Source organism: Zonotrichia albicollis, chromosome 2, assembly GCF_047830755.1.
Source record: "Zonotrichia albicollis isolate bZonAlb1 chromosome 2, bZonAlb1.hap1, whole genome shotgun sequence".
Classification (NCBI taxonomy): Eukaryota; Metazoa; Chordata; class Aves; order Passeriformes; family Passerellidae; genus Zonotrichia; species Zonotrichia albicollis.
Genome location: NC_133820.1, coordinates 55657081 through 55684119, shown reverse-complemented (window position 1 = coordinate 55684119; position 27039 = coordinate 55657081). Strand labels below are relative to the sequence as shown.

The following is a 27039-nucleotide window of genomic DNA, read 5'->3' as shown; positions in this document are numbered from 1 at the left end:
CAATACCAAAGTTTTTTTCTCTTGTGTTGGCAGGATGGTGGTAGTGGATGAAGTAGTAGTAACAGTCATCAGTATTTCAAAAGAGATTGTATTGGCAGAATCAAATTGTCTTTGAACCCAAATGGAAGATACTAATTTTAATCACTACAACCTAATGCTGAGTTTAGAAGTTTGTTCAGATGAGGTAGGATTCCTAAAGCTCAGTAATGTGCTTTTCCAGTCTGTAAGACAGGTGCAACTCAGGAAACATGTCTTACAGTCATGGATTTTATTGGTTCTTGAAGAATAGCAACTTTCAGTGGTTTTAGCTGGAAATCCAAATGGACATAATTTATAATTGTATGCCAAGTTTAGTTGGTTTGTCCCATTTAAAGTGGTATTTCATTTTTGAAAGCTAATGAGGAGCTGCTCCAAGTGAAAGGTGTGCTGAGCACTGTAAATAAAATGCATCAAGCTTCATAAATCTGTCTCTTCTGTTTGCATTTGCTCTTTATAGATATGTCCTGTGTGTTTATTTCTGTCCATGTCATACCATGGTTGGCTGTTGCTGAGCTTGGATGGGATACAAGAAGCACCAAAATCAAGGGAAAACTTCCCTTTGATGTAATTGAACATTGAAATATGCCCTCTTAGATAAGTAACAAAGCCTGCAGCCCCTTCATGGAAATACTTACAACAGTCTAGCTGCCTTTTTTGGGAAAGGTGAAACATTCTGTTCTGAGATTTTATTTCTGTGCTGGATATCTCTTCTCCATTTGCATACAGGATTCTGTTCACAGATACCAACATGTACTGCTGATGTTTCCACCTTATGAGTTATTTTAACTCTTGCAAGGATCCTGAAAGCCCAGCTTTCATGTAAACTGTTCAGAGGGAATCTGTTCTGCAGTAAAAAAAAACATCTTTGGTTGTTGATAGGCTAAATCCTGTTTTAGCCAAGGGTAACAAGAGCAAGGCACCCACTGTATGCAATTAATGTAGATAAGCATTTGTTTCCCAAGTGCTGTAGGAATCTGCTAACCAATTTCAATTTGCATGGAGATGGTACAAGCAGAGTATTCTGGTTTGGTCAGAATTGCCCTCAGAACAATGATTTGGTAGCATTATTTCCCCAGAAGCTGTATGACAGTAATTTGTGAAGAAACAGGACAGCAGTGTGGAGATGTTGCTTTCTCTGTTACCTCCTCAGCTACTTGGGAAGAACAAGATCAAAGCTAAGCTATGACAGAGCCATATTTCAAGATTTTGTATGTAAACATATTCTTTTTTGCTCCCCTTTCATATTGGTGTGACATTACAGTTTTCAGCTGCCTCTTTGTCTGACGCTGGGTATTTACTATGAGTAGGCCAATACCAGGTAAATAACTCTGAAAAGGTTGGTCTCCTGTCTCCCTTCTATTGGATTTGTACCAGCCTGCCTTCCTCTCCTCAGAAGAAGGAAACTTATCATAGTCCATACCTTTCCATAAAGCTGTTCCCCACTATGCAAAGCCCAGTAGCTCCTATTTCAGTGCTGAGGAAGGAAGGCACCCTGTGGTTTGATTGCTGAATGTACTGTGACTTGCTGAGCTATTTCTCCTGGGTCTGCTAGAGTGGGAAGTTGCTTTACTCCATTCTCTGTAGTGGTTTTTTTTCCTGTTCATGCTCCATTATTTTGGCTACTGAGGGGGAAGGCAGAGCTGGGGCTTCTCCTGGTTCTTACCAGTTTGCTTTCTTCACAGTCAGTTGGTTGTTCTTTTTAGCATCCTGTGTTTTGTTTGAGCTGTTTTAGTGTTGAGAATGGGTTGTGGAAGAATATTCTCTTTGTCTGCTGAACTCCTCTGGGCAGTGTATCCAAAGTGAATGTGGAAAGAGATATAAGAAACGGCAATTAGGAAGAATTTGAAAATTTAATCCACTCAGTATCACACAGAAAAATACATTGAGATGCTATAAGAAGTATCATATGGTTCCAGTTATTTTTGTGTGATTGTGAGAGAGTGCCTACTGTGACTGAAATACTTTCTAAAATGTTTGCAGTCTGCAGTAGGGCTTAAGATTTTCTAATTGGGGTCATAACTGCTAAATAATGAAGGAAAGCTTCTGCTTAATTCCTTTAGCAGCTTGATTCTGTTTTACAAGAACCTGTTGTCTCCAGGCTATTTGCTGTTTCTGTAGTGTGCTTATTTTGTATGCTGAGGCAGCACCATTTCATTTTCAATTCTCAGACGTCTGGCTGTTAAGGTGCTACCGTGACACACAAATACAGATACTGAATTTTTCAGGGAAGCAAATGTACTCTCTAAAATGTATCTTTTGCTATTCCATAGCTATTGCTACATATTTCTAATTGGTTTTCATGTGGTAGAAAAAATGTAGATAGGTAACAATCTTGGAAAAACATTATACTATGGTATATGGTACCACTCATTTTAAATTAAAACCTTTTTTTTTCCTCTTTTGCACTTCATGCCTCCCATGTATCCTTCACTATGATACATGAACCATTCTTCTGTGGTGGTGAGATTAATTAACTGTTTAAATACGAAGTTTGTATTTATTCCAGCAGGGAAAAAAATGGTTATTGTAATAAAAGAAAAGAAGCATCAGATAGGAGACCATTAAAAGCAGTGTGGTTAACAGGTTGAGGGAGGGGATCTTCTCCCTCTGCGCTGCTCTCATGAGTTCCCTCTTGGAGTTCTGCATCCAGCTCTGGGGCTGCCAGCATAAGCAGGACAAGGACCTTTTGGAGACAGTATAGAGGGGGATTATAAAATTGATAAAAGAGCTGGAGCTTCTGCTGTGAAGACAAGGTGAGAAAGTTAGGATTGTTCAACCTAAAGAAAAGAGGGCTGGGGAGTTTTCCAGTACTTAAAAAGGGGCCTACAGAAAAGTTGGACATGGATTCCTTATCAGGGAGTGTAGTGACAAAATGTAGAGTAATCGTTGAATGGTTTGAAATGGTTTGAAATAGTTTGGAGTAATGGATATTGAAAGAGGTGAGATTCAGATTAGATATTTGGGAGAAATTCTTTACCATGAGGCTGGTAAGACATGGGAAGTTGTGAATGCCCCATTGGAAGGGCTGAACCCATGGAAGGGTTCAAGGCCATGCTGGATGCTGCTTTGAGCTGGTGTAGTGGAATGTGTCCCTGCCCCTGGCAGGGGATTTAGAACTAGATGCTCTTGAAGGTCACTTCCAAACCAAGCTATTCTGTGATTCTATGAAAACTAACAGAGCAATTGAATTTACATTTCAACTGGTATTTTTACAGCTGAAGTTGTTTTTTAGTCAGGTTTTGAGTTGTCTTTCTTGAAATAGTTTTTGATAGAAACCTTTGTGCTGCTTTTTAGTAGTTACTAATTTCTTCATTTTTTAAAGGATTTTTTGTTTTGTCAAGAGGTTCATCACTGAAAGTTACTGTAATTCCACATACTGTTTTTAGGAGGTCAGTACTTGCTGTGTGAAATGGAATCCTGGTGTCTGCTACCAGTTAACAGCAAACAGGCTGAACTGGTAAGCTAAAAAGTTATCTTTAGGTGTTGCATTTCAACTGTACTTCTGTTTTGGAATTCAATAAGGAAACTTAATTTGTTGATGTCATCATCAACCTAAGCTGTTGATGTCATCTCTATTGTCATAGGAGCCTGTTTTAAGACTGTGGCAAATTTCATGAAGAAATGCCTAGTCAGTCAATACTAATCATCTCAAGTAGCCTATAAGCAAAGAAACAAGCTTAACTTGTTGAGCTCCTGCTGTGGTGTATTGCTTTGGTATTCCTGTCCCATGGCTTTGGACAGGAATTTGTAATAGCACTAAGTGGTAGCACATGAAGTTTGAAGTCTACGTTTATACTATCCTACAAATCTGAGTATTCTGCATGCTGTGGTGTTCTATTTCTGTTTTACTTATCAGCTATGTTTTGAGAGGGGTTTCTCCACAGGGCTCTCATTGCAGTAGAGATAAACTTTTGCTGAGGAGCTGGCAATGTGGAGCAGTAAAGCATGCTGGGGCTGTCAGACCTGTGATGCTGATACACTTGGCAGAAGGATTCTGTCAGTGGGAGAGTTGTGCCTTTAGCAGAGAAGCAAGCAAGCAGGCAGGCAGCCTGTCTGTGCTGCCCAGGGGCAGTGCAGGGAGAACCCTGGTCTGTTTGCTGGGGCAGCAGAGAAATGGTTGGAGGAAAGCAAGGCTGATGGTGCAGCAGAAAGCAGAAAAGTGGACATTTCACAGTTCCTTGGGAGGTGTTCTTGTTCCTCCTGCCCTTCCTGTTACTGCCTGCATCTCTGCTGTGCGCCTTCATGCAGTCAGTTGTAAATTCAGATGTTGAGGCCCTGGTTAGAGCCCTTTTGAGTAACTTTGGCTGGATTTTGAGAAGACAGTCATTGTGCTAATGAAGCAGATGGAGGGAATGACAGAAGAAAGAGATGACGTCCTTTATGATGAAAATCAGCAGTTTTGGAATACTTCCCATCCAAATTTCAGAATGTGTTTTTCCTTTATGGTTGTTTTCCCTGTTCTAAAATAACATGTATATGTCAGATGTGTGGGAGCTCTGTGGGGTGACATGTAGCAATTGAGTAATTGATAAAACAATTTTCTTCAAATTATTTCAAACAAGTATCTTTGTGTCAAGTAGTGTTTTGAATTATACTTTATGGCCACAGGAGACATCGTTAACTAAGAAGATGACTTTCATTGGCTTTAATTAGTTCTTTGGGTTTTGTTTGGGTTTTTTGGGGTTTTTTTTTAGGGGGGGTTGAGGGTTATATGCTTTTGATTGCTAAGGAACGAGGTTTCTTAATGTATGTAAGTAATTTCTTTAAATTCATGCCCAAATCTCTGTTCCTCAGTAGATTTCCCTTTTGAAGATGTAGAGGATTAAGAAACAGGCCATATGGTAGTTTCTATAGCAATAGATGAAAAACCATGTCTTGTCAGCCCTTATGAGATATGATGCAAGTTTGGGAAGGCACAGTTTGCATGTCTTATATCCTGGCAGTTCTCTTTTATTGTAATGATCTCTGGGACAGCTGTTAGAGGCAGGTATGAGAAGGACTAGGTAACCTTTGTTTCAAACTCTGAGGGCATAAATTCATCATTTCATCCCTTTGAATTACAGGTATTCAGCACCACACTGTTTCCACGCAACTTTCTCAGTATATAGGGGCCGAGATTTTAGTGATGATAATAGTGCAGGAAGAGGTTTCAATTAAAGCAGGACTCTTTTAAACAGAGTTGAAGCATCTGTTGAATCCATATGTGGATGCCTTATGAAATAACTTGTTGTCAATGGTATTTAGTCTAGGATTAAGACTGAAATTTTAGTATTTACTGGTAGGTGTACCTGTGCGCTGCACGCCTGAGCTCCTCTGTAATCAGTGGGGATTGAGTCAGCCCAGCCTATGGGGTAATTCAGCTCATGGTGAGTTAGACATTTCGTTTCATTTCATAGGTTTCAGTTCCCCAGTTGGGTTGTTTTAAAATCTTTAAAATCTAAGGTCAAATGTTTTTAAAATCTAAGGCCAAATGTAGATCTTAATCTTGAACTGATTTGCCTGTTTCCACCCTAGTCTTAAAATTAGCCTGAATTCCTGTATTACAGCACTCCAAGCAGAAAGCTGAAACCTGCAGAGGAGAGTAAGGTTTGATGAACAATCCCAGTGTTTGTAAGGGAAGATGGTTTTCCACAGTATAGGATAATGAATATGCAGCATGTTTTATCCATGCCTTGAAATACATTAAACCTGCTAGGACTTAGGCTATTTTACAAGAACTGGTGGGTCTGTGCCACACTAGTACTTGGTATGAGTCTACACTTTGAATGTAAATATTTCAGGTCCTCTTTCCTGCAAATTACACTTACCTGTTTTATTCCATGTTTGGCAATATTACTCAGGCAAAGCCTGGGTTTTGCTGTATCAATTATTGTTTATATAGCATGGAGGCTTTATTCCCTGTTGCTCACACTGCGTCTGCTATAGAAAACTTGCAATTAAAGTCTGCAATGGTTTATGACAGGATGATAAATGTACAGGTAGTGTGGAATGGATGTAAAATTACAGTTGAAGAGAGTCCTGCTTATGTGTATTTGCAACCTCAGTAATGTGAGAGTTGTGTGTATTTCCACAGGTATTGGTAAACAATCAATGGTTTAGAAAGGTGAGATGTGCTTTTTGAATGCTGAAGTGTTTCCCTTTCTACTTAGATATTGAAAACCTCTTGAGAACTTTTTTAAATGGGTGCGAGAATTACAGATATTCCACAGCATCACATAGACCATGTGCTACCACACACATCCATGTAGGATCCTCTATATTAGGATCCTCTAAATATCCTAAATATTAGGATCCTCTATATATTGTACTTACATATAAATTTGTGTTTATTACAGAACAACTATGTCTGTGTTGTAAGGACTTGTTTAGTGGTTTCTTGGTGGACATTTGGCACAGTGTTAGACATGTAAATAAGGATTATTTGCTTTCAGGACATAGAGTAACACATTAAGTGTAAGTCTGAGGAGATGTAATTGATACAGAACTGCTTTCTTATGATGTCTGGGCTTTACATCTTAACAGACTGAGCCCTCTGGAGGCCATCGGGGCCAGGATGTGTAGGAGTCCTCTTGTGCTCTTCCATTGAACTGTCCTCCATTAGAAAGCAAGAGATGCAAAACCTTAGAAATTTCCTTTCCTTTGGAAAAGAAGATGAGTGATTTGGTGCATTTCAGGCACGTTCTGCCCTGGTATAGTTGGATAAAATTCCCTGTATGTTAGTGTAGTAGCACCCATGGATGTGAGGGAAAAAATATGACTGAAAAAATGGGAAAATACTACAGAGGAGGCTAAGTCAGTAAAAGAAATTAAATGAAGACTAACAGCATTAGCCTCTTGCTTTCTGTGTACTAAAAGAGTATAAGCTAAGAGCTAGGGAGGCAATTTATTAAAGGATGAAGATGAAATGTTAGTGAGAATGACTAAATTTGTTCTTGTTGGGAACTTGGCTGACTCTGACTCTGGATTCACAAAAGGACACCAAGGTTTTGTGCTTGGGTTAGATAGCACTTCCCAGAAAGGAGACATCTGTACCTGTTGGGGGAGAGAGAGGGGGGAGCAGTGGTAATGAAACTATTGCCTTTTAGTGTAGGCATTGAAAGCCTTTTATATTTGAGTCTAATATACAACATTGAGTTTTAACACAGGTAATGATCTGGGAAGATGCAAAGAGCACAGGTAATGTCCTGACATACAAAAGAAACTTGATACTTTTAGAGCAGTAGGAACTGACATATTTAAAGGCTTTTGAAACAAGGAGTCATTTTGAGCAGAAGTTGGTGGGATAGTGCCATAAGTACCACCAGCATCCCAACCTCTGCCAAGGCTGGGCAGAGCAGCCACCTCGCTGGACATCACAAGGAGCTGGCTTCAAGCTTAGTGAGGTGACTGATAATTTCTCATGACTTGGTGTTGGTGACCCTCTAGAGATGAGGTTCCCTGGGTACAAAAGGAGAGTGGTGTATATTCCTACTAGCTGTGACAACGCCTGCAGAGGATCGGAAGCTCCTCTATCCAACTGTGGTTAGCTTGAAAGTTACAATAGTTTTTCTCTTCTTGTGCACTACATGAATTTTTAGAGAGAGGCCAGACAATAAAGGAATTTGTATCATGGAGTCAATGGCATACAGAGGCATACATATGTGGCAGAGATACTGGTGTGCTGTTCAGTGCATGCACTCAACTCCATGGGCATAGCAAGAAAATCATAACAAGGTGAGACCTCAGGTATAAAAGAATGAAGTGTCCATATATTGAAATATTTTTTAAAGACTTATATGCTAGACTTTGATTAAGAGAAAGAAACACATAGATACTTAAAATGACACAGAGAATTCAGGAAGATAGTAACATGTTGCATGGATGGAAAATTGAATACAACTTTTGAAGAAAGAAAGCCTAGTAAGTATATTAAGCATCTGAGCAACATCACCATAGTGCCTAAGTGGATAAACAGGCTTAGCAAGAGATGGTGTGCTTTGGTATAGATCTGATATGGGGGAGGCCTGCACATGTGTTGTGAAATTTTTGAGAAAGGCAATACTGAAATAGTTCATCGTCACGATTGTCAGTGCTGCACTTGTTTTCTGAAGTATGGCCAGAGTATGAACATGATACATGATGTAAATATCTGCGTATATTACATAAGGTAAATTTCCTATGATATGGATTATTCAGGAAAGATAATCCTAATTGCTTTCCTTTGAAAATTCAGCATTTTCTGCATCCCGAATTTTGGAGTTTAGCATGGTTTTTGCAGTAAAAGGTGCTGTATGTTACCAATTAATTGCCTTGGTCCTGTGTGAGCCAGCAGGCTCTTGTCTCTGCATAGAGCCCCACTGTGTTGTTCAAGCTCTGTGTGTGGGCTCTAAACCTCTCAGCTGTCTTTGAAGTAGACATTCTTTTTCATCTGTTTTACATGTGGGAAACTGTTATGTAGGCTGATAATCTGTCTTTGCTCTCTGAAAATTCAGTAAATAATGTCAGAGACTTGAGAAGCATTCCACATTGTCCTTTTTTTAGCTTTAGAGTATGTTTCGTCTAAGGTAGTCTATTATCATCAAATACAAATTGCATCAGAGACAAAGCTTAGAAAAAGAATTGCTGATCCCCACTGTAGCTGTGAATTTCTTATTGACATTGTCTTTATAGCTCTGCTGCATTATTTCTGTTTTCCCTTTGAATCTTTACTTGTTTGATAGACCAGTCATTCACCTTCATCCTCCTACTCTTTCATGAAGTACAGTACCACTGCACTGAAAGGTGGTGCAGGCTTCTGCACCCTGAGGTGTTAAGAAAAAGATACTTTATTCCCTTCTTATGTTGGATTATTTTCTGATTTTTGCATTTTGCCATATTTTATGCCACAAGGAACAAAATTCACAATGTGGGTGTCTCTTTGCTTTGAGGTTCAGCCATCCTTGAAAGCTGTTTACCGGTTCATGTGCTCCCTTGTCATGAACATTTTCTCTTAAATAACTTGGCATCATGACAAATTATTTAAAACCACAAGTAGATATTAGCTGTTTCTTTTAAGTTTTGTGGTTTTTTGCTATATTCAGAGACTCACTTTTTCTATAGTAGAAGGAAAAAAGGTAAAACTTATATAACACCCACTGTTTTTATGTTTTGATTGTAATCCTTGGATGATACACCATGAGCTGGCTAGAAATTTGATCTTTATTGACTCTGCCATCTAAGAGAAAAAAGAAGGTAGGTAAAAACAAAAATAGTAATTGGAAATAGCTCCTGTGGAGCAAAACTGTCATGAAGCAGATTGATTCAGCAGTGGCAAAGTTGCTTTATTGATTGTAAGTCCTTAGTAAATTAAAAAGAGGAGCAAATGCGTTAATCTTCTGTGTGCGTGTGTGTTTGACAGTGACAATTGAGAATGCTCTGCCAGGATAAAGACACATAGAGGAGTGTGGGAATGTTATCTACTTCAGTCAGCAGCAGGCTTGCCAGAGATAAGAATAGGGTTCTTCAGAAATCCTTCTGGATTGAATGTTCTTTACTGTGCTGTAAATAAAGGATAGAGGAAGTATTCCTGCTTGGTTCTTTAAGCATTCAGGTGCAATTAGTCTAGGTAAAGGAATGAAGCATAGCAATTATAATAATTTTCTTCAGGTGTTCCTTAAATTTTATTCTCTGTCCCAATTGCAATGTCAAATTTGTTGTTAATAAATCAGTGCAAAACCTTAATATATTCTAGCTTAGGACCTCAATCTGCTTCATAAGCAAAAGCTCAGTTTTGGATTTAGACTTTCGACTTTTTTAATTACTGCCAATTACTTAATGTCATTGCCCATTTGCAAGTAAATTAATAGTTTATTTATATTTTCCTTCCCAAATCGTCACAGCTTCTCATAAGGATGAAATTCAGTTAGATGGGGAGCAGCTACACAAAGTGACATTATAGTACAGAAACTTTCCGTTCCCAGAAAAACAGGAACAGAGCTGGGATTCTGTTCTGATGAGGACTAGATGTCACCAAGATAAATTCTTGCTTTTCAGCTTCAAATTCTGCACCATCAGAAATGTATTTATTCTTGGGTTAGTGTAGTTGAAATTCAGCCAGGAGAACATGCTCTTCTTTTTTTTCCTGCCATTGCTGCCTGAAAATCCAGCTGCTGGGAATAGTTTTGTGGCCTCTCATTCCCAAGGTGTCACCTGCCTATAGAGCACTCTGAACCTCTGTTGTTTTGGAAGCACAGTTGTTTACAGGACAGGGTTTGAGGAACATCTCCTGTGAAGAGACTCTGGGGTCACACAGATGGTGGGGGAAAAGGAATTGGAGATGAATGAGGTAAAACAGCAGAGAAGGCAGGGAGCTGGAGATACTGTTGGTTCTCACTACTTCGTATGGAGTCACCAGCCTGGCATGCTGAAGTGAAAGGGAACAAGGTCCTCTTGGGCCCTGGAGGGAGATGGGAACTGGAAATGCTGGGGACCCATTAAAGGTCTCCTCATTGATTCATGGATAAGGTACTGTTTTTTCATCTTCAAGAATAGAGCTTTGTAGTTAATACTGACTCAGAAGGAGGGCCAGTGGGGCAACAGGATTCCTTCTAGGAAGGAATCTAGACATCCTTGTGTTCTTATTAAATCATACTGCTGAAGAACCCAGACTCCATCTTGTGCCCTGACTCATGTCCCCAGCAGCAGTGAGCCAGAGAGGCATAATACAGACTGAGACATCATCTCACCCATTTCATCTGACCACTTCACTCCTCTTTTTCTTTCTTTACTTGCTGCTTCTGTTTAGTTATCTTCTGATTTATTTGCCTTGCCAGATAGCTGCATCTTTTTGCAGAGACTTGTTGATATTGTGCTTTACAGGACAGCATCCTCATGAGATTTGTAAAGTCCACTGTGTTTTCTCCTTTCTCACCTCATCCTTGTTTGAGGTTTCCTAGAAGAAATTGCAAACTCCAAAGGAAGGAGTACAGTAGCAAGTGGCTGCCATTCATCTATTTGTGCAGCTATTGAAGCATTTCATGATCATTAATCAGAGCTTATAGTTATGCTTTATTTCTCTTCCCTGGTATCTCTTTACCCCTTCCAACCCCACTGTTTGTCACCCTTATCACTTTTGATAGCCTTAGATAGCCCAACAGGAGAAGCTGTGTAGCTCTGAGTGGTAGTACAGCAAAAATAATTTTTTTCCTAAAAATGTAAATGCCACTGTGCTTTGCTTCAGTGTGCACAACATTAAATAGTAATTGTTGTTAGTGGCAATTTGTAGTGTTTAAGAGTCTTGCCTATTCAGTCTCTGTCATGCTGGGTTTTTGTGCTGAATGACTGATTGTTGCACCACTGTTTTTCTTTGTGAAGCACATCTGTACGCAGAAGGAGAACTGCCTAATTTGTTTCAATCTGGCATACTGGAGTAAGTCTGCTTTTAAATTGCATACTTAGTAGGTTACAAATCAGATGGCAGCATTTTCATGGTGCTAATTCTCCAGTGTACCAGGAACTGCTGACTTGAATAGGTTTTGACCACTTTTCCTTTTCAGTAAGTCTTCTGTAACTCATTTGGCTTGCTTAAATGACCTGCTCCTTATTTTCCACAGCAAGAGTTTCTCTCATTTGGGAAATGTAAAAGGATAACATTCCTAGCCCAAGCAGAAGCAAAATGTACCACTGCCATCTGGGCTGTGAAATTGGAATAAAGCTGAAAGCGTTACCTCAGTATATAGCCATGGCTGGAAGCCAGATGACAGATAATAAAAGGATGGTCTGTTAGTTGGCATGTTAGTCAGGATCTTGGGATGTGCTTGTTGTGCTTCAAATCTCCAAGAATGTGGGCAGGTTGGAAATTATTTCTCTCACCTAATACTGTTTATCTGCATGTTATGTATCTACTGAGCTAATTGTCTCGGCTCATCCACTGTGAGTGGATAGGCAATTCCAGAGGGCATGGGGTCATTCCACATCACTTAGCTCCACATTTTGCACTAGGATGAATAACCCTGTGGAGAAACTTGTCTCTCTGTGTAGACATCACAAAAAGACAGTAGCTGATGGCCTTATTCCAGGTACATAACTTTCAGATGCTTGAGATACAGCAAATGAACCTTCTCTTTCTCTCATGCAGCTGCCTTCAGTTGTGTAGCAGTCCTTTCCTATCTCACAGGTACACAGAGATTGAACAGTGCTACTGTTTTTACAAAGTGTTTACTGTGAAAAGAAATTACTATGTAATTATAATTATCTCTATATACATATATTTGTGACTGCCTGAGATTTGAACATCGTGCTGAAAGGGAGACAGTTTTAGGACATGGGACCTGGAGGCTTTTGCATTCCTAGGAAATATGTAGCTGTTTCATAGCAATATTCCGTTGAACACATTAGAGAAACAAACAAAGCTAGGACTTAAGAATACCTGGCTTGTATATGAAGCTCTATAAGTCATGCTCTTTCATGGTGACTGGTTTTGTTTCTTTTTAGATTGTGATGGATTTCAAGCACCCTGATGGCCATACAGTGGCAATTATGTTGCCTCGATGCAGTTTATTGGTGATGACTGGAGAATCCAGATACCTGTGGACACATGGGTATGTGTAAGAGTCCCTGCATTGCTGAAAATAGAGGAGTAATAAATGTTGTTTGTTTGTTTTTTTAAAGACACACTGTGTTTAAAATTGCCTGAAAGAAGTCAAGTTAAGTTTTATAATTAATATCCAAATTCACTCCTCTGCTCAGATGCTGCTTAGGTTAAATTGAAAAACTTGGGGATTTAGGGAGCTAATTGCCAGTCCCTGAGGTGTAGTTTCCTGCTGCTGTCGTAAGTTTCAGTAGGAAATCACTCTCACATCTGCAGTGTGAAAGTTCTCAATGACTCTGAGCTGGCAAAGAATTGATTGTAGTGCAATTAGTGTCACCATTCCCTTTCTCTCTTTTCAGCCCACAACTTTCCCCATTAGATTACAGATGCCAAAGGCTTGAGAGAGGGGCTTGAGAGTTTAAAAGATTGACTTCCCCTGCACTGAGAGCTTGAGTGTGGCAGAGGGGAGTCTTCCTGAGCTGTTCCCAGCTGCTTTAGGGACACTTTACTACTGATAAGATTGAGCAGTTTTGGGACGCTGCTAAGAGTATGTATTGAAATACATCTTGAGGCTGTGCTTATTGTAGAATTTAAATACATGCTTTTTAAATCATGCACCACTAAGAGATGCTTAAAATTGGAGTGCTGAAATTGGCAAAAAGGCTAAAACCTTGCTGAGCTCTGAGTGTGACAGTAATGCATTTCAGGAGCGTATGACAACCCTGTATTGGACAGCAATGCCCATAGTAAGCATTACTTCCTTTGTTTCACCCAAGCCATCACTGATTCAGCAGTCAATTGGAGGCACTAATTACATTCTGTGTCAATTAAACACCAAATCCTTTTATTGGCAGAAATTTTTCTGCCTTTTAATTTTGCTGGTTAATATGTATTATGAAAACAGGTGAATATGAAATCCCTGATAACCTTTACAGTGTTAATTTTAGAGAGCTCTTACACCACCTGTATATTCCCTCATTAAATTAAATAAAGTTGTAAAAAGCACTTGATACTTCTGATGTGCCTCAGTATGGAAGCCCAGGGCAGTGAACTCCCTTGTTGTTGGACATACAGGACTGAATACAGATACCAGCATTGTAATCTTCTTATGCTGTCCTGTCTAATACCGTCAGCTGCCATTTGGAAAGGTCACGTACAGCTCTGAGAGCACAGTGCAGTTTCCGTGTCAGTGCCATTGCTGGCCAGGGAAGCCGGTGGCTGGTCCCCAACCCCAGGCATCAGGCAGCTCCATGGGCTGTGCTGAGGCCAGTTTGGAACACCAGCCCCAGGTCAGGGTAGTGGCTGTGCACAGACAGAGCTGGGCGTGCATGTGAGGCTGTAACTGGAACAAGGGCCAGGGGAACAGCCTCCATTTAAACACAGGGAAAGGAGGGCTTGCCCTTTCTGAGGCCTCGGCTTCCTCTAGGGCTACCAGCCGTGCTCCTTCAAGCCAGCCCTGGGCAACCACACTCCCAGGAGGCAGAAGGATACATGCTGGGCACTTACAATACTGGCCAGCAGCCACTGAAGTTGGAATAGTGTATCTGTCTATTGAAATGTTGGAATGAGATTATTACTTAACTCCCTTGTAACTTTAAGTGATGGTTGTCTTTCAAGAACTTTCATGAATAAACTACATGGAAAATTAAGGTCCCAGAACTTTCTACTCATGTACAAATGATTCCCGTGCTGGTTTTTGTCCACCTTTCCTAAATATATTTCTTCTATATGTTTTTAAAAGCATCAATGGGTCAAGATACTTACCTGGAGTAAGCTTTGCATGATGCCGCTGGAACGTCAAATTGTAATCAAAATTAAAATCATCAGCACGAAGTTGTAACTAATTCACTTGCATACATAATGTCAAAATAGATTTAGTAACATTTGTGATGCCTTTTATCTGCACTTCAGAAGTCAAATTATAAGAGCACAAGAGTCACTTTTGAAATTCATCTGGACATGTTTTCAGTGTGTATGCTTGGATGCCAAGGAATTAGAGACTTTCTTCTGACCCCATTAACAAAGTGCACAGGAGAAGCATTTTTGTTGAGTTCTCTGTGAAAGGGAAGCACATGGTTTAGAAATAAGCTTATGCAGTGTCATCAAGGAGGACAAAAGGTGTATTCTCTTTTTGACTCATAGGTGAAAGTAGAATTCTGACTTTTCTGATGAAGTTCATTAGTGATGTTTTTCATATTTGGTTGGATAACTCGGCAAAACTATATTCTTGGCACTGCAATAGTAAAATCACTCTGTGCCAAGCAAGAGGGGGTGCAGCATTTTATTTTTGACATTGGGAAGTCCTCGTAATAGTAATGAAAGGAACTGAGAGAGAGGAACAAACCCAGAAGAGACAAGAGATGCACAGTGCAGTTGGTCACCACCCAGTGACTGATGCCTAGCGCGTCCCCCAGTTCATACACTGAACAGGAGGCTCTGTGCTCCAGAATATCCCTCTGGCCAGTTCGGGTCAGCTGCCACGGCCATGCTCTGTCCCAGCTTCTTGTGCCCTCCTCACTGGCAGAGCATGGGAAACTGGAAAGTCCTCACTTGGACTAAGCATTACTGAGAAACAACTGCAACATCAGTGTGTCACCAACATTATTCTCATACTAAATCTAAAACACAGCACTGCTGCTGTTAGCACAGATGCTTAGAAGGAAATTAACTCTATCCCAGCCAAAACCAGGACAAAAATAAATATATTTTAAAAAATATTTATTAAAAAGTACTAGACAAATAAACAATCAAACTTTATGGAAGAAAATGGAGGTAGGGAAAGGAAATGTAATTACATGCAATTAAACAACACTTCAATTCATGTTATTAGTTTATGTGTCATCTCTTTTCTCTCTGAAATTGAATAAGTTGAAAACTGAGAGGCAGAAATATGTTCAGTAGGATGTTGTAATCATATTTCTCTCAGTGTAGGGATTGTCTTCTTGCAAAGATGGATTGTGGGTTTTTTTCTGATGCAAATGGAGTGATTCCTTTACTTTGTGTTGCTTTATTTTAGGATCACACCCAGAAAATATGATGTTGTTCAAGCATCAGAGCTTGGGCAAAAGGTTAGAACAATCACTGCTGATGTTGGGGATTTAACATTAAATCGAAGGGAAACAAGGACTTCATTTACATTCAGGAAAGTGAGGAGAAGCCCTTGCAATTGCAGTAAGTGTCTTGAGGCAAACTTCAAGTCAAAATTGATATTTATCAACAATAGGTAGGTTTTTTTGCTTTGAGAAAATAATTTGATTCTTTTGGGTAGTTTTGGCAGTCGTCATAGCTATTCCTGGATGGTTCATAGCATTTTGTATGGCTTGAATTGCTTGCATTCATGTGGTTGCTGGAGTTTCTCTATACAGGAAAGCATTTGGCTTCTTCCAGAGCCAGGCAAGTAATCTGGAGTCTTCTGTGTCATTGGCATTTCAAGTGCTTAATAATGTAACAAAATAGAAATAATTACTATTCTTCAAGTTTTTTCCTCAGTTTTGATTTTTTTTGTTTTTGAAGGAGCCTCTAATTTTGAGAAAATAGGTACATTAGAGAAGAGGAAGTAGTCATATCTGCTGTGACAGAGCCACGTAAAGTGCCTTAGGGCAATAGAAATAATAATAGACAGGTGGCTCAATGAATACATGGAACTGAAGTCCATTTATGCCCTTAAAACAGAATTTCAGAGGCTGAATTGCAATGATGTCATGGTCTTTGGCATTGGGGGCACTATCTCAGTTTTGGGAACATAAACATAATTAACATAGCAGATTAATGATCACTGCAAACAGCCTCTGGTACATGTGGGCTGGTTATTTATTTTCAGGTCATCAAACGCTTCTGTAATTTGACCTGTGTTTCAGTTTTTAAAAGATACAGGAGGATTGAAACATTTTTTGCATTTTAATATTTCACTTTTAATTTAATTTTAGTAAATATACTTAATCAAAGAGGAATTGATTTAAAATGAATATTTTGTATCTGTTGCTGTATCTAGTTTACCCATCTGTCTGTGACAGCCAGAAAGGACAGCAGAGACCAGTGCAGCCCTCATTTCCCCAGAATGAGATGGAGGCCTCAAAGCTGGAGCAAGAATATGTACACAAGGTGTATGAAGAGATTGCCACACACTTCAGCAGTACCAGGCACAGCCCATGGCCCCGAATTGTGGAGTTTCTCAGGTCCCTGCCAACAGGGTCAATAGTGGCTGATATTGGTTGTGGCAATGGGAAGTACCTCGGCATCAATGAGGATTTGTACATGGTAAGTAGTAGCTCCTGTCATTTGTTTTCACTGGTTCTGGTGTTTATTCTGTCATGCACTTGCTCGAGGTTCAGGCTGGCATTGCAAGAATGCTGAGAACACAAAGCTATTTCCTGATCCAAGATCAAGTACCAATTGTCTTAAGTTTCCACCTGTATTCATTATGTGCTTTACCTTTTTTTCAAAGCCATTTCTGCTTTGTAATTCAAAATGTGTTAAGAAAAATAGTAATGGATGCAGCAGATTGAAAAACTGTAATGGATGGTTTAGCCTTTCTTGTCATTGGTGTTGAATAAATTTATTAAAGCATTGGGCAATTTGAATGCTTCCAATGAAATTTTCATTTGTTTGGAGAGTGGGTGAAATCTTCATGGGCAATGCTATTTTTCATAACCTCTGTGGCCTGGTGACATGTCTCATTTGTGAATGATGTCGTGTTTGGCTGTTCTACCTCTGCTTCTTTGCACAGGCCCAGTAAATATGCCAACAGAAAATTCACAGGGAGATCTCAACTTTGGTACAGATTTCTGGCCTTTCACTCCCTTTTCTTCACTTTTAGACAGTTCTGACATAATGCTTGCTCATTTTCTCTCTTTTACTGTTTCACAGTCTGTACTTGGTCCAGTTTTACGTCTCTCCCTTTCTATCAGCGAGAGATGAAGTATGTACAAATATGAACCAAAAGATAGCTTTCGCTGCAAATATTTAAAAGATCCTTTTTGGGGGAAATAAAAAAGAGTCAAACTTGCCATTGTTTTAACCCAAGAGAAATCTCAGAGAAGTGTATGTTATGATATCTGCTCTCTCCTGTTCCAGGATTGTCTGATTCTTTCACATGTTTGTCCTGTGTATCACTCTGAAATCCATCAGACTTGAAAACTCCTATGTAGGGCAAGACATTCATTATTGATAGTAAAACTTGGAGTTGTTTGTCTTTTTCAGGAGTTTCTGTCCTGTTATTTATATTCAGCTAAAAAAGAGAAGTTGTTATTTACAATGCTGTTTGTATTAGTAAATTATCTCCCTTACTGTTCTTATGGGCAAGAACAACATCAACCAATTAATAAGCAGGCATCTTTATGCCTGACTGCTGTAGCCTAATTATTAATTTCAGTATGTTTCAATCTTTTTGTCTTTCAGTCCTGACTGCTGTAAGAAAAATCAGCAAGCCTAACTAGAGAGGAGAAACATTTATTAGAGTATCATGAGGGTTGACTGCTCCTAGAATGGATGTGGTAAATTTCAGTTGCTGAGGTTTGTGGTAGACTTGTAAAGTGAAATTAATGCAAGATACTGTATTCAGAAATTGCCAGCATCAGTCTGTTTTCTAGACACAATTAACAGCTAAGGAAAGGAAAGATCACATATTGGCTGGCAGTAAAAGGAAAGCCAGCTCCTCTCTGTTACTTTAGGAGTTACCTAATTTCATATGTATCTCCGGGAGAGATAAAAAACATGAAAAATAACAGTGAAAGGGAGGAAACTATTAAAGAAGCAGTTGAAACAGTTAAAAAATAGAATCTGGGAATTGCTTCATTCAGTTGGCCTTCCTTGACATTTTATTTTCCAGTGGTGACAACTGGTGGTTCTTAGATGGAGATAGACTCTAGACTTTGCATTTGGTTGTTTTCATCTACAAGTCAGCACAGAGCCTCAGGAGGATGGACTTGATTCCTTCTTTCTACCAGATTTTTTTTTTCTGTAGCAGCCTAAGTGTGGTTAAAGAAAACCCTGTGTATATTGTGTTTACAGGTGTTTTTAAACTTTTGACAGGGTATCTCAAGTGCTGTTCCACCTACCATGGTTTAATCATGTAGCTGAGGGAGAGGGATTACAGAATGTTTTATGTATCAGGTGCATTGTTGGGATAAAAGGAATGGTCTGTACATGCAGGGCATCAGTTTTCTTCCTTATTTACTTATATTTAGTTGGAAGCATAAAATCCAGGCATAACTTAGTAAACTCTAGGTCTCTTTTTTGAGCACAGTGTAATGGAGCTCTGAGCCCGGGTGCTGTTGGGAAAGAAGCAATAAAGCAGTGCTGTGAAATTAGGAGTTGCGTAGGAATTGGGTAAGGCACTGTTGGCACAGTTCTGCAGCTTGCGGTGTTTTGACTCAGAGGTACTGAAAACCTGAGGCAAGCATTTCCTGAAGGCAAGCAATATGGTTTTATGCTTTAAGTAGCAGTGCTGTTGGTAGATCACAGCTAGGGTAGCTCTCTTGATGTTTTACTCTTCAGGTACTGTCTGAAAACATCTCCACTGCAGCCTGTGCTGTTCTGGTTGCTTCAGTTTCCCTGGATGATTAAATGTGGCCTCATCTACTTGAGTATCCTGTGTGACAATGAAATGCACGAGTCCATCTGCGCTCAGCAAAAGTGACACTGCTGTAATGGCTGCATTATTCTGACACAGTCAGAGAGCAGCAATTCCATGCCAAACAAATTCAGATTAAGGATGTATCAGCTGGAGATGGAATCCATGTCTGATGTAGCTGGCACAAAGGCTGGAGAAATGTTGAATTTAACAGTTTCAGATTACTTTTTCTGTCTCGCTCACCTTGTTATTGTTAAATGACAGCAAAAAAGAGATGTAGTTTTAGTGTGGTTTTTCCACAATTCTCTCCTCACACAATCTCATTTGGGGGAATTATTTTAACAGATTTTATTTAGGTGCTTTGAAGCTTAATAGTCATCTCTGTAAGCAGAGCTTTTCTTTTTATGGAACAGTGTGTTCCAGCCTTAGCCATTCCCCTGATTACCACAAGGGTTTCATTGATGTTATTGCAATGATCTCATTAATTTCTATGCACTTTAGCTTTGTCTCCTTATTTCCAGTGTTCAGGTAGATGTGGTGATGTGTAAGTCTCTGCACTCACTGGGCTACAGCGTGAAGGAAAAGCCATTGAAGTCTTTCAAATTTGTGGTTTACATTTTTAATTGAACTGATAAATTGGTGAGAAATTCAGTGGCAAATTACTGAAAATGCCATAGGGTGGATATGTTTTGGTTTTGTATAAAGAAATTACTCTGATTGTCAGAGTACTGATGATAGGGAAAAAAATATGCCAATAGAGGAGCCAGAATGATTTGCTTTAATCCAGATATTCCTATTTCTGTTGTGTGTGTGTCATTCAGAGGTAATTGGTAACACAGTTTATATTTCACAAGACTTTTGCTCTGAGATGTGCACCTCTATTTTCTGCATTACTGTCCCAAACTGAGATCTACTAGAATTATATAAAAATTTGCTTTTTCCAGGGTGTGGGGAGGGGAGAGACTGAATATTTTCTGTGGTATAGTGGCATATAGTTGGGTGGCTTTTAGTTCACTGGGTTTGTACAGATTGGGAATAGATTCCTCTCCCAAGGACTTTTTAGTAGTGGGTAAAAGCAGAAGGGTCAAAACCAATTAGGAAATGTATACCTGGAGTAAGGTCACCTTATCTTAGCAATTGAAGGCTGACACAGATGAATCTTTCCTGCTCTTTTCTCTCAGTGAGTAAGAGTCATTAAATGGGTGAGAGATCTCGGGAGAGAGCTCAGAAGGAACTGGGCAAGAGCAGCGCAAAACTAGAATAAAAGCTGAATTGCTCAACTTGGTTCTGTTGCTCTGTCACTGAGAAATGAACTCCATGTCTTAGGCACAGCACTTTGCTTTCAGAGATACCCTGACTACATGCAATGGAAAAGCAAAACGCTACATGAAAGCAATGCTGAAAGCCTGACTCAGATGAATTGTTTGCTGGAATGTAATTTGGTTTCTTGAGCTTCTCATGCTGTTAGTTATAGCTGAGGCTTGTCTCTGGAGAGCGACATAATTCCATTTGGTGGCTGGATTTCAGAATTAGATGTCGTTTTGTTCATCGCTCTGTAATGTGCTGAATAAATCAGGTTCCCAGATACTTACATGAACTAAGGCTACTGAGTTAGTTATAATGAGATAACATAGAAAGAAAACACGTAGTGGTGGATAACCTCAACCTGTCTTTACTTACCTTTTTTTCAGCATGTAAGAGGGTTTATCTTTTGCAGATTTGCAGCATAACTACAAAGGAAGCTATTTATTAATGTCTTTTTCCCCCAGTGATCTATACCAAACCACTGCATTGAATTGATTTTATAAAATCTACTTTAGCCACTCCTTGCTGTAAAGGTGGAGGTGAAGGTGCATGGGAACATGAAGGAGCAGGATGGCATAAATGCCTATGTTATCCATTTCCAGGAAGTCAGTACAGAGCTGCTGAACACTTAGACAAGTCACAGGTGTTATATTTGTTTCTCCCTCCTTTCTCCTCCTTTATCTTGGCCCTTGTTTTTTTTTTTTTTTTTTTTTTTTTTTATTGTCTAAAGGCTTGCAGACAGGGTGTGGTATGCCAGAATGATGACATACCTTTGCCCCTTTCCTAAGTTTTGTGTTGGAGTTCTAGTTACAGACTTACTGGCCTCCATACTAATACAGATTTCCTGTCTTCAGGTAAGAGTTGGATGCAGTTAATATTTATCCTTATACACTGAAAATCAGTGCCTGAAATCCAAATGGATTTCAGTCACAGTAACTGTCAGTGGCCACTCTTGAGCTCCTGTGAGCCATTGTTTACATCACAAATAGTGGTGAAGAGATGGCTGGAGGTACTTCTCAGAAAGGGATGAGGGAATGGATGTCTGGAGCAAAATCTGAGAAGCCAGCCTCCTTTATGGGAATTTTGAAAGGTGTGGAATGACTTGCTAAGAGGTGGACTTGCTGAGGTAGACTCAGCTGAATAATCAGCCATGCTATTTGAGATATATATGAGAAATTGTGGAGTTTGAGCAAGGAATTTGATTTGGAAAGCTGAGGTATAAGAAATGATTGAGAAGAATCATAGATAATATGAAATAGAAAGCCTAAGAACATACCACATATAGCTTGACTCACCAACAGATGTACTAGATTCTTCTGGGTTTAAACACTGGACTGATATTAATTAATCTGCCTTTCTCCACTCTTCTGCAAGAGATGCAAGCAAAGACACTAAAAATCCTGTCCTGAGCATTGAAAATAGAGATATGAACTGGCAAAAATTAAAGCTTTCCAGCTATATTTTGAGATTAGTTTTAAATGTTTTGATTATATATTTAATTAGAGAGAGAAAAACCCGTTCTCAGTTAAAACAGTCCTTTGAACTCTTCTGTAGATGAAATTTCATCAAATCAAAGCTTCTTCAGGCTTTAAAATTAAAAAAACAGTTAGTAATGGAATTGGGAAAAGTTGAGTTTGGAATCTCTGCCCCTTGCTGTAAATGTTTTCTGCACTCATAAAAACCACAGATAGACTAATTTAAGGTAGCTTTTTGCTACCTTATTGTGTTTTTAAGTGACTGAAACAAATGTATTTTGGTTTTTAATAAATGCATGTTTCTCGCAAGTCAGAAAATGCAGGAATGTGATGATTATAATTATTTTGAAATATCACCTACAGATAATTCTAGAAAGATGCTAAAGTTGCCTAGTTTCAATGCCAGGCATCTGTGGTGATTCCTTATGTTCACCATTTATGCATATATGCATAGCACCTAGTGTCCTGTTTACATATAAAACCACGTAAAGTTTTAGCCTAGAATACCTGTTGTAGAGCAGCTGTGTGTTCAAAGTGTTCTGTTTCAAGGTCTCCATTTTCACTGTGAAACAACATCTTTTTGCTTTGGATTTACATTTGCTTTAGAAAGTATGTCAATACAAGTAAACCTGACCTCAAAATATTTGCTATAATTTAGATGCAAATGAGAACTTTGCAATCTGGCAGTCATGCCTTTGTTCTCATTCTCAGTTTGTTGGATTTCATCAACATACATTGTTGTTCTTTTCAAGGTCATTTTGGGAACGGGGGATTGTGTTCCATTATCCAGCCCATTTTGACTCCAGAAGCAGTTCCTTCAGAGAAAGCTTGACATCAGTGGAAGCTCCAAGTTTTCTTCTTTGTCCTTCTGCCAGCAGTGAATTTGGTCCTTTGAGTTTTATTACTAAGTACTGCAAGCCAATGTCTTAATTGCAGAAGTAGTCAAAGGTACTGGTAAATGAGGTGTACAATCACTAACATGCAGGTTGTCAGAGTAATTTAAAGACACTTCAGTTGGCTGCCAGTGTAAAATTATGGGGATTTGTTTGCATTCAAGTAAGCAAGGATTTCCTTTTTTAATTCATAAACAGCACAATTCACTCAGGGCTTCAGTAAATGGGATAGACCAAGGAATGAGTGTGAAGAAAGCAATGTTAGGATTGATCTTTTCAGGCGTGTTTATTGCTAATTGACTAATATCTACATATTTGTAAGTTTTGGTGGAGGATTATCTTGTATTGTCAGGTTGGCATTTTCACAACTGTTACATTTACTTTGGATCAAAAGTCAGGAGCCTGAGTAGAAGGCAGCTCACTGGTAAGCTTTCACTGGAGCAGAATTCTGGTTTTCTTCAAAACTGTGGTGGTAGGCTGAAAGATAAAAGGACTTGAACAAATAAAGTGAAAAATTATGATGGAAAATAAATATGTTTTCATTAATCATTGCAAAAGAGGTTTTTAATTTTGGTGGTGCTGTTGTCTCTTCTGGGTTGATTAAGCAGGGTGAGTTGTTTGCTATTCTTCCTGCGTCAAAGACGGTTTAGTATTCTTTCCGTGTCAGATGCAATAAACACTGTCAACAGTAATTATTTAGGATTCTAAACCTGTTTTCCACTATCTACTGGTTGCTAGTCATTGAAAACAAATGATGAATTAATAAATTTATTATTCTCGTACATGCAGAGTTTGGTATACAACCTGGTAGCAGGGCTTTGGTTTGTGTATTCAGTATGCATGGCAGACATGAAAGCAAGGGTGGCACATGCCTCACTATTTCTTTCAGAAGGTGTTTTGATCAATTGTTTTTATGCAAGCATGTAAAAAACACTTCTAGATGCTGATTTATCAAAGATGGTAAGTTTTGTCTTACGCCTTTGATGTGGACACTGGGCAGATGTAGCGGGCTAACTGCTGGGTTTAAAAGGGGAAAAAACCAATGTTTTATTAGGCATTCAGAAATGGTTCTAGGGGTCACTTCACTGGACTGTACAGAACCTTGTAAAATTATGTTGAGCTTAAATTTTTTGTGGATTGTGATAATGAGGGATAAGAGAAAGACATCTGAGCACTTCCTCCCACTGAAATGACAAAACCTGGGTGATGAGTGAAGCTGTATGCCATACTTTAGTGATACCACCAAAGTCACTGGATCATTGTTTGAACTTGTAGATCAGCTTTTGTGAGTTCACTATTTGGGTGCTTTAAATGTCGTCAAGTTAAAAATGGCAGCTGAAATGAAAAGAGAATACTGAGGTTAGGTCGCATCTCATTTTGCTCATTTCAAGACACCTTGAATGAATTTTGAAGTAAAGTTAGGTTGAAACCTGGTCTGTCTTAAGCTGATTCAAAATGAGGGTGCTATAATGAGCTGTCTAATATCCAGTCTTTCATCTTTGTTTTCAGTCTGCATCAGGGTTGTTTTCTTTTTGTCTGTACCTGGGAACTATATACTCCTCTTAAGGCTATTTTCTCACACTTGTGAGAAAATAACTGTGTTTCCTCAGTAGGAGACTGTGATGACTCTATTAGTGTAAGCATCAAATGAAAATCATATTCCAGTCTTGTAATTATCCTCTCATGAAAAGCTTAATGAAACATTTTCTCTTCTAGGTTGGCTGTGATCGCAGCAAAAACCTGGTGGATATTTGTGGAGAAAAGCATTTCCAGGCGTTTGTCTGTGATGCCCTGTCAGTGCCAATCCGCAGCGGTTCCTGTGACGCCTGCATCTCTATTGCTGTCATCCACCACTTCTCCACAGCAGTAAGTCACCCCCCTCTGCTCCACTGTCCTGTTGGGTTGCTGTGCAGAGCTGCTAATACTGCGATGCAAGCAAAGGCAAGAACACAATGGGAAGAAATCCAAGGTTTGCATGTGGTGTAAGCAGTCGTCAGAGCAGAGTTAAGCTACTGCTGCTTCTTAGACTTTCTGTTCACATTCTCCTCCTGCTTCTCAGATGCCCTTGCTCCCCCTGAAACTTTGGTCCTATGTTTGGGTTTCATTTTCATGTGCTTGTAATTAATGACACTGGAGAAGGGGGCTCTGCTTTGGGAGTCAAGACATCTATTGTTTCCTGCGTCAGATATTGGGCTCTTGGACAGATCTTGTGATTTTGTGTTTTTTAATCTGTGCATTGGTTGTCCATGACCAAACAAAAGGGAGACTGCTCACCAGACTGCTGTATCTCTGGGCTGGATAAGGTCCTCCTGGTAGGAACTGTGCCATGGTAACAAGTTTCTAGACTATCTTAGAGGGGCCTCATGGACCTTTCCATACCATAAATGCAATTTTCAAATCCAGTAAAAAAAAAAGTAGAAGGAAGTCTGTTTTGGAGAAGGCTGACATATCTTTGTTTGTGTGGTCAGAGGACCTGTGTTTAAGCTGTAAGTCTGACTCCTTCAGCTGCAAACTTAGCCTGTGTATCATCAGGTGTGGTAGATTTGAATCTGGGATTTTAAATACTGAATCACCTTTTCTTGAAAAGGTGTCTGTCTTTTCCAGGTGGGCTGAAATGTCCAAGAAATCATGCTCAGCACAGAATTATTTTCAAATGGAAAGAGATTAGTAGAATCATTGAGGCTGGAAAAGACCTTTAAGATCATCAAGTCCCACTGTTAACCCAGCACTGCCAAGACAGTCCCTGAGTGCCACATCTATGGGGCAGTGTGGTTAAATACCTCCAGGGATGGTAAATCCACCACTTACTCCAGTGCTTGATGAAGAAATTGTGTTTAGGAAAATGTCTTGGCTTGCACACAGTGATGGGCTATATTATGAATGAAAATAAATAGTGGGAAAAAACACCTCCTTTTCAAGTTTTATTGTATCTTGGGTAAGGAGAAACTCCTGCCATTCCGTTCTCTTGACTTCTTATTTATGTAGCAGCTTCACACTTTGGCTTTTCCTTTCCAGGAGCGGAGACTGGCTACTATCCGGGAACTAGCTCGGCTTCTAAGACCTGGTGGAACAGCACTCATTTATGTCTGGGCGATGGAACAAGAATACAAAAACCAGAAGTCTAAATACCTTAAGGAAAAGAATGGTAGTAAAAACAAAGACAGGGAAATGAATACTGACACAGCCCAGAGACCACTTAATGACCAAGGGCCTGATAACAGCAGCCAAGACTCAGCATGGTCTGACCAACTCCTTAATGACTTGAAGGATGAAAGCTGTGATGCCAAGCCAGTAACAGATTTCAGACTGCCTGTTCACACTAACAGAACTTCCTTTCACTCTCAAGATTTGCTGGTTCCCTGGCACCTGAAAGGTGGTACAAAAAAGAAGGAGGAAAGTGTTGATACAGTGGTGGTTCCAGGTGGCTCCAAAGAATTGCAAGAACTCAGCCCTGTTTTCCACCGCTATTACCATGTGTTCTGTGAAGGGGAACTGGAAGCAGTGTGCAGATCCCTGGATTGTGTGAGGGTTCAAAAGAGTTACTATGATCAGGGAAACTGGTGTGTGATTCTAGAAAAGTTGTAGTCTGTGATGCTTCGTCTACTATCTGTAGAGTTTTCTTTGGTTTTTTACAGTGAAAGATATTTTGTGAAAGGTATTTTTAATGCAGGCTGCAGCTATTACCTCTTTTAAAATGACAGAATAAAGATTGTGCATTGAGGTAATAACAGTGGCTAGCACTGTGTGCATATGTTAACAAAACAATGGCCAAACTCAGCTACTACCTCTGCAGTGTTTGCTTTACTTCTCTGATTTACAGTGAAGAGGATTACGTGGGAAAATACTGCCCATGCAAATCACTAAGGGCAGTGTTGAGCTTTTAAGACAGAGGGCCTAGTTCTCCCTTCTGTTACACCATTTTATATTGATGTAGCTGCAGTGTTTTCCCTGCAGTCCACAGCTAATTGGAATGGAGCTCTGGGCAGGAAAGGCAGAGCTGTTTGCTGTGTAAAATTGTGGATGAGGGAGGAGGGAGTGATTGGCACATGAAGCAGTTAAACTGAAGAGTCAAACTGTTGCCTCAAGTTTTGTCTTGCCTATTTTGGTGTCTGTGAGTGGTGACAGATCTCTTTCAGTTTGGAATTTACTCTCTTGGTTGTGGTAATAATGATTTCCTCAAAGGGAACTGAAAAGATATTGGGGATAGCA

The 27039-nt window shown here is 39.5% G+C and overlaps 1 protein-coding gene across 5 annotated transcripts in view; it reads left to right on the top strand.

Annotated features, from left to right (window-relative positions):
- ALKBH8 (alkB homolog 8, tRNA methyltransferase) overlaps positions 1-26560 on the top strand; it is a 43989-nt gene extending 17429 nt beyond the window's left edge. For all 5 annotated transcript variants that reach the window (XM_026790697.2, XM_005482563.4, XM_074535174.1 and 2 more), the window contains 5 exons: positions 12490-12596; positions 15603-15757; positions 16578-16843; positions 24547-24696; positions 25846-26560. In XM_026790697.2, coding sequence (XP_026646498.2) covers positions 12490-12596; positions 15603-15757; positions 16578-16843; positions 24547-24696; positions 25846-26415 — 1248 coding nt within the window. In that variant the 3' untranslated portion in view covers positions 26416-26560. The remainder of the gene's footprint in view (positions 1-12489; positions 12597-15602; positions 15758-16577; positions 16844-24546; positions 24697-25845) is intronic.
- The last annotated feature ends 479 nt before the right edge of the window (positions 26561-27039 follow it).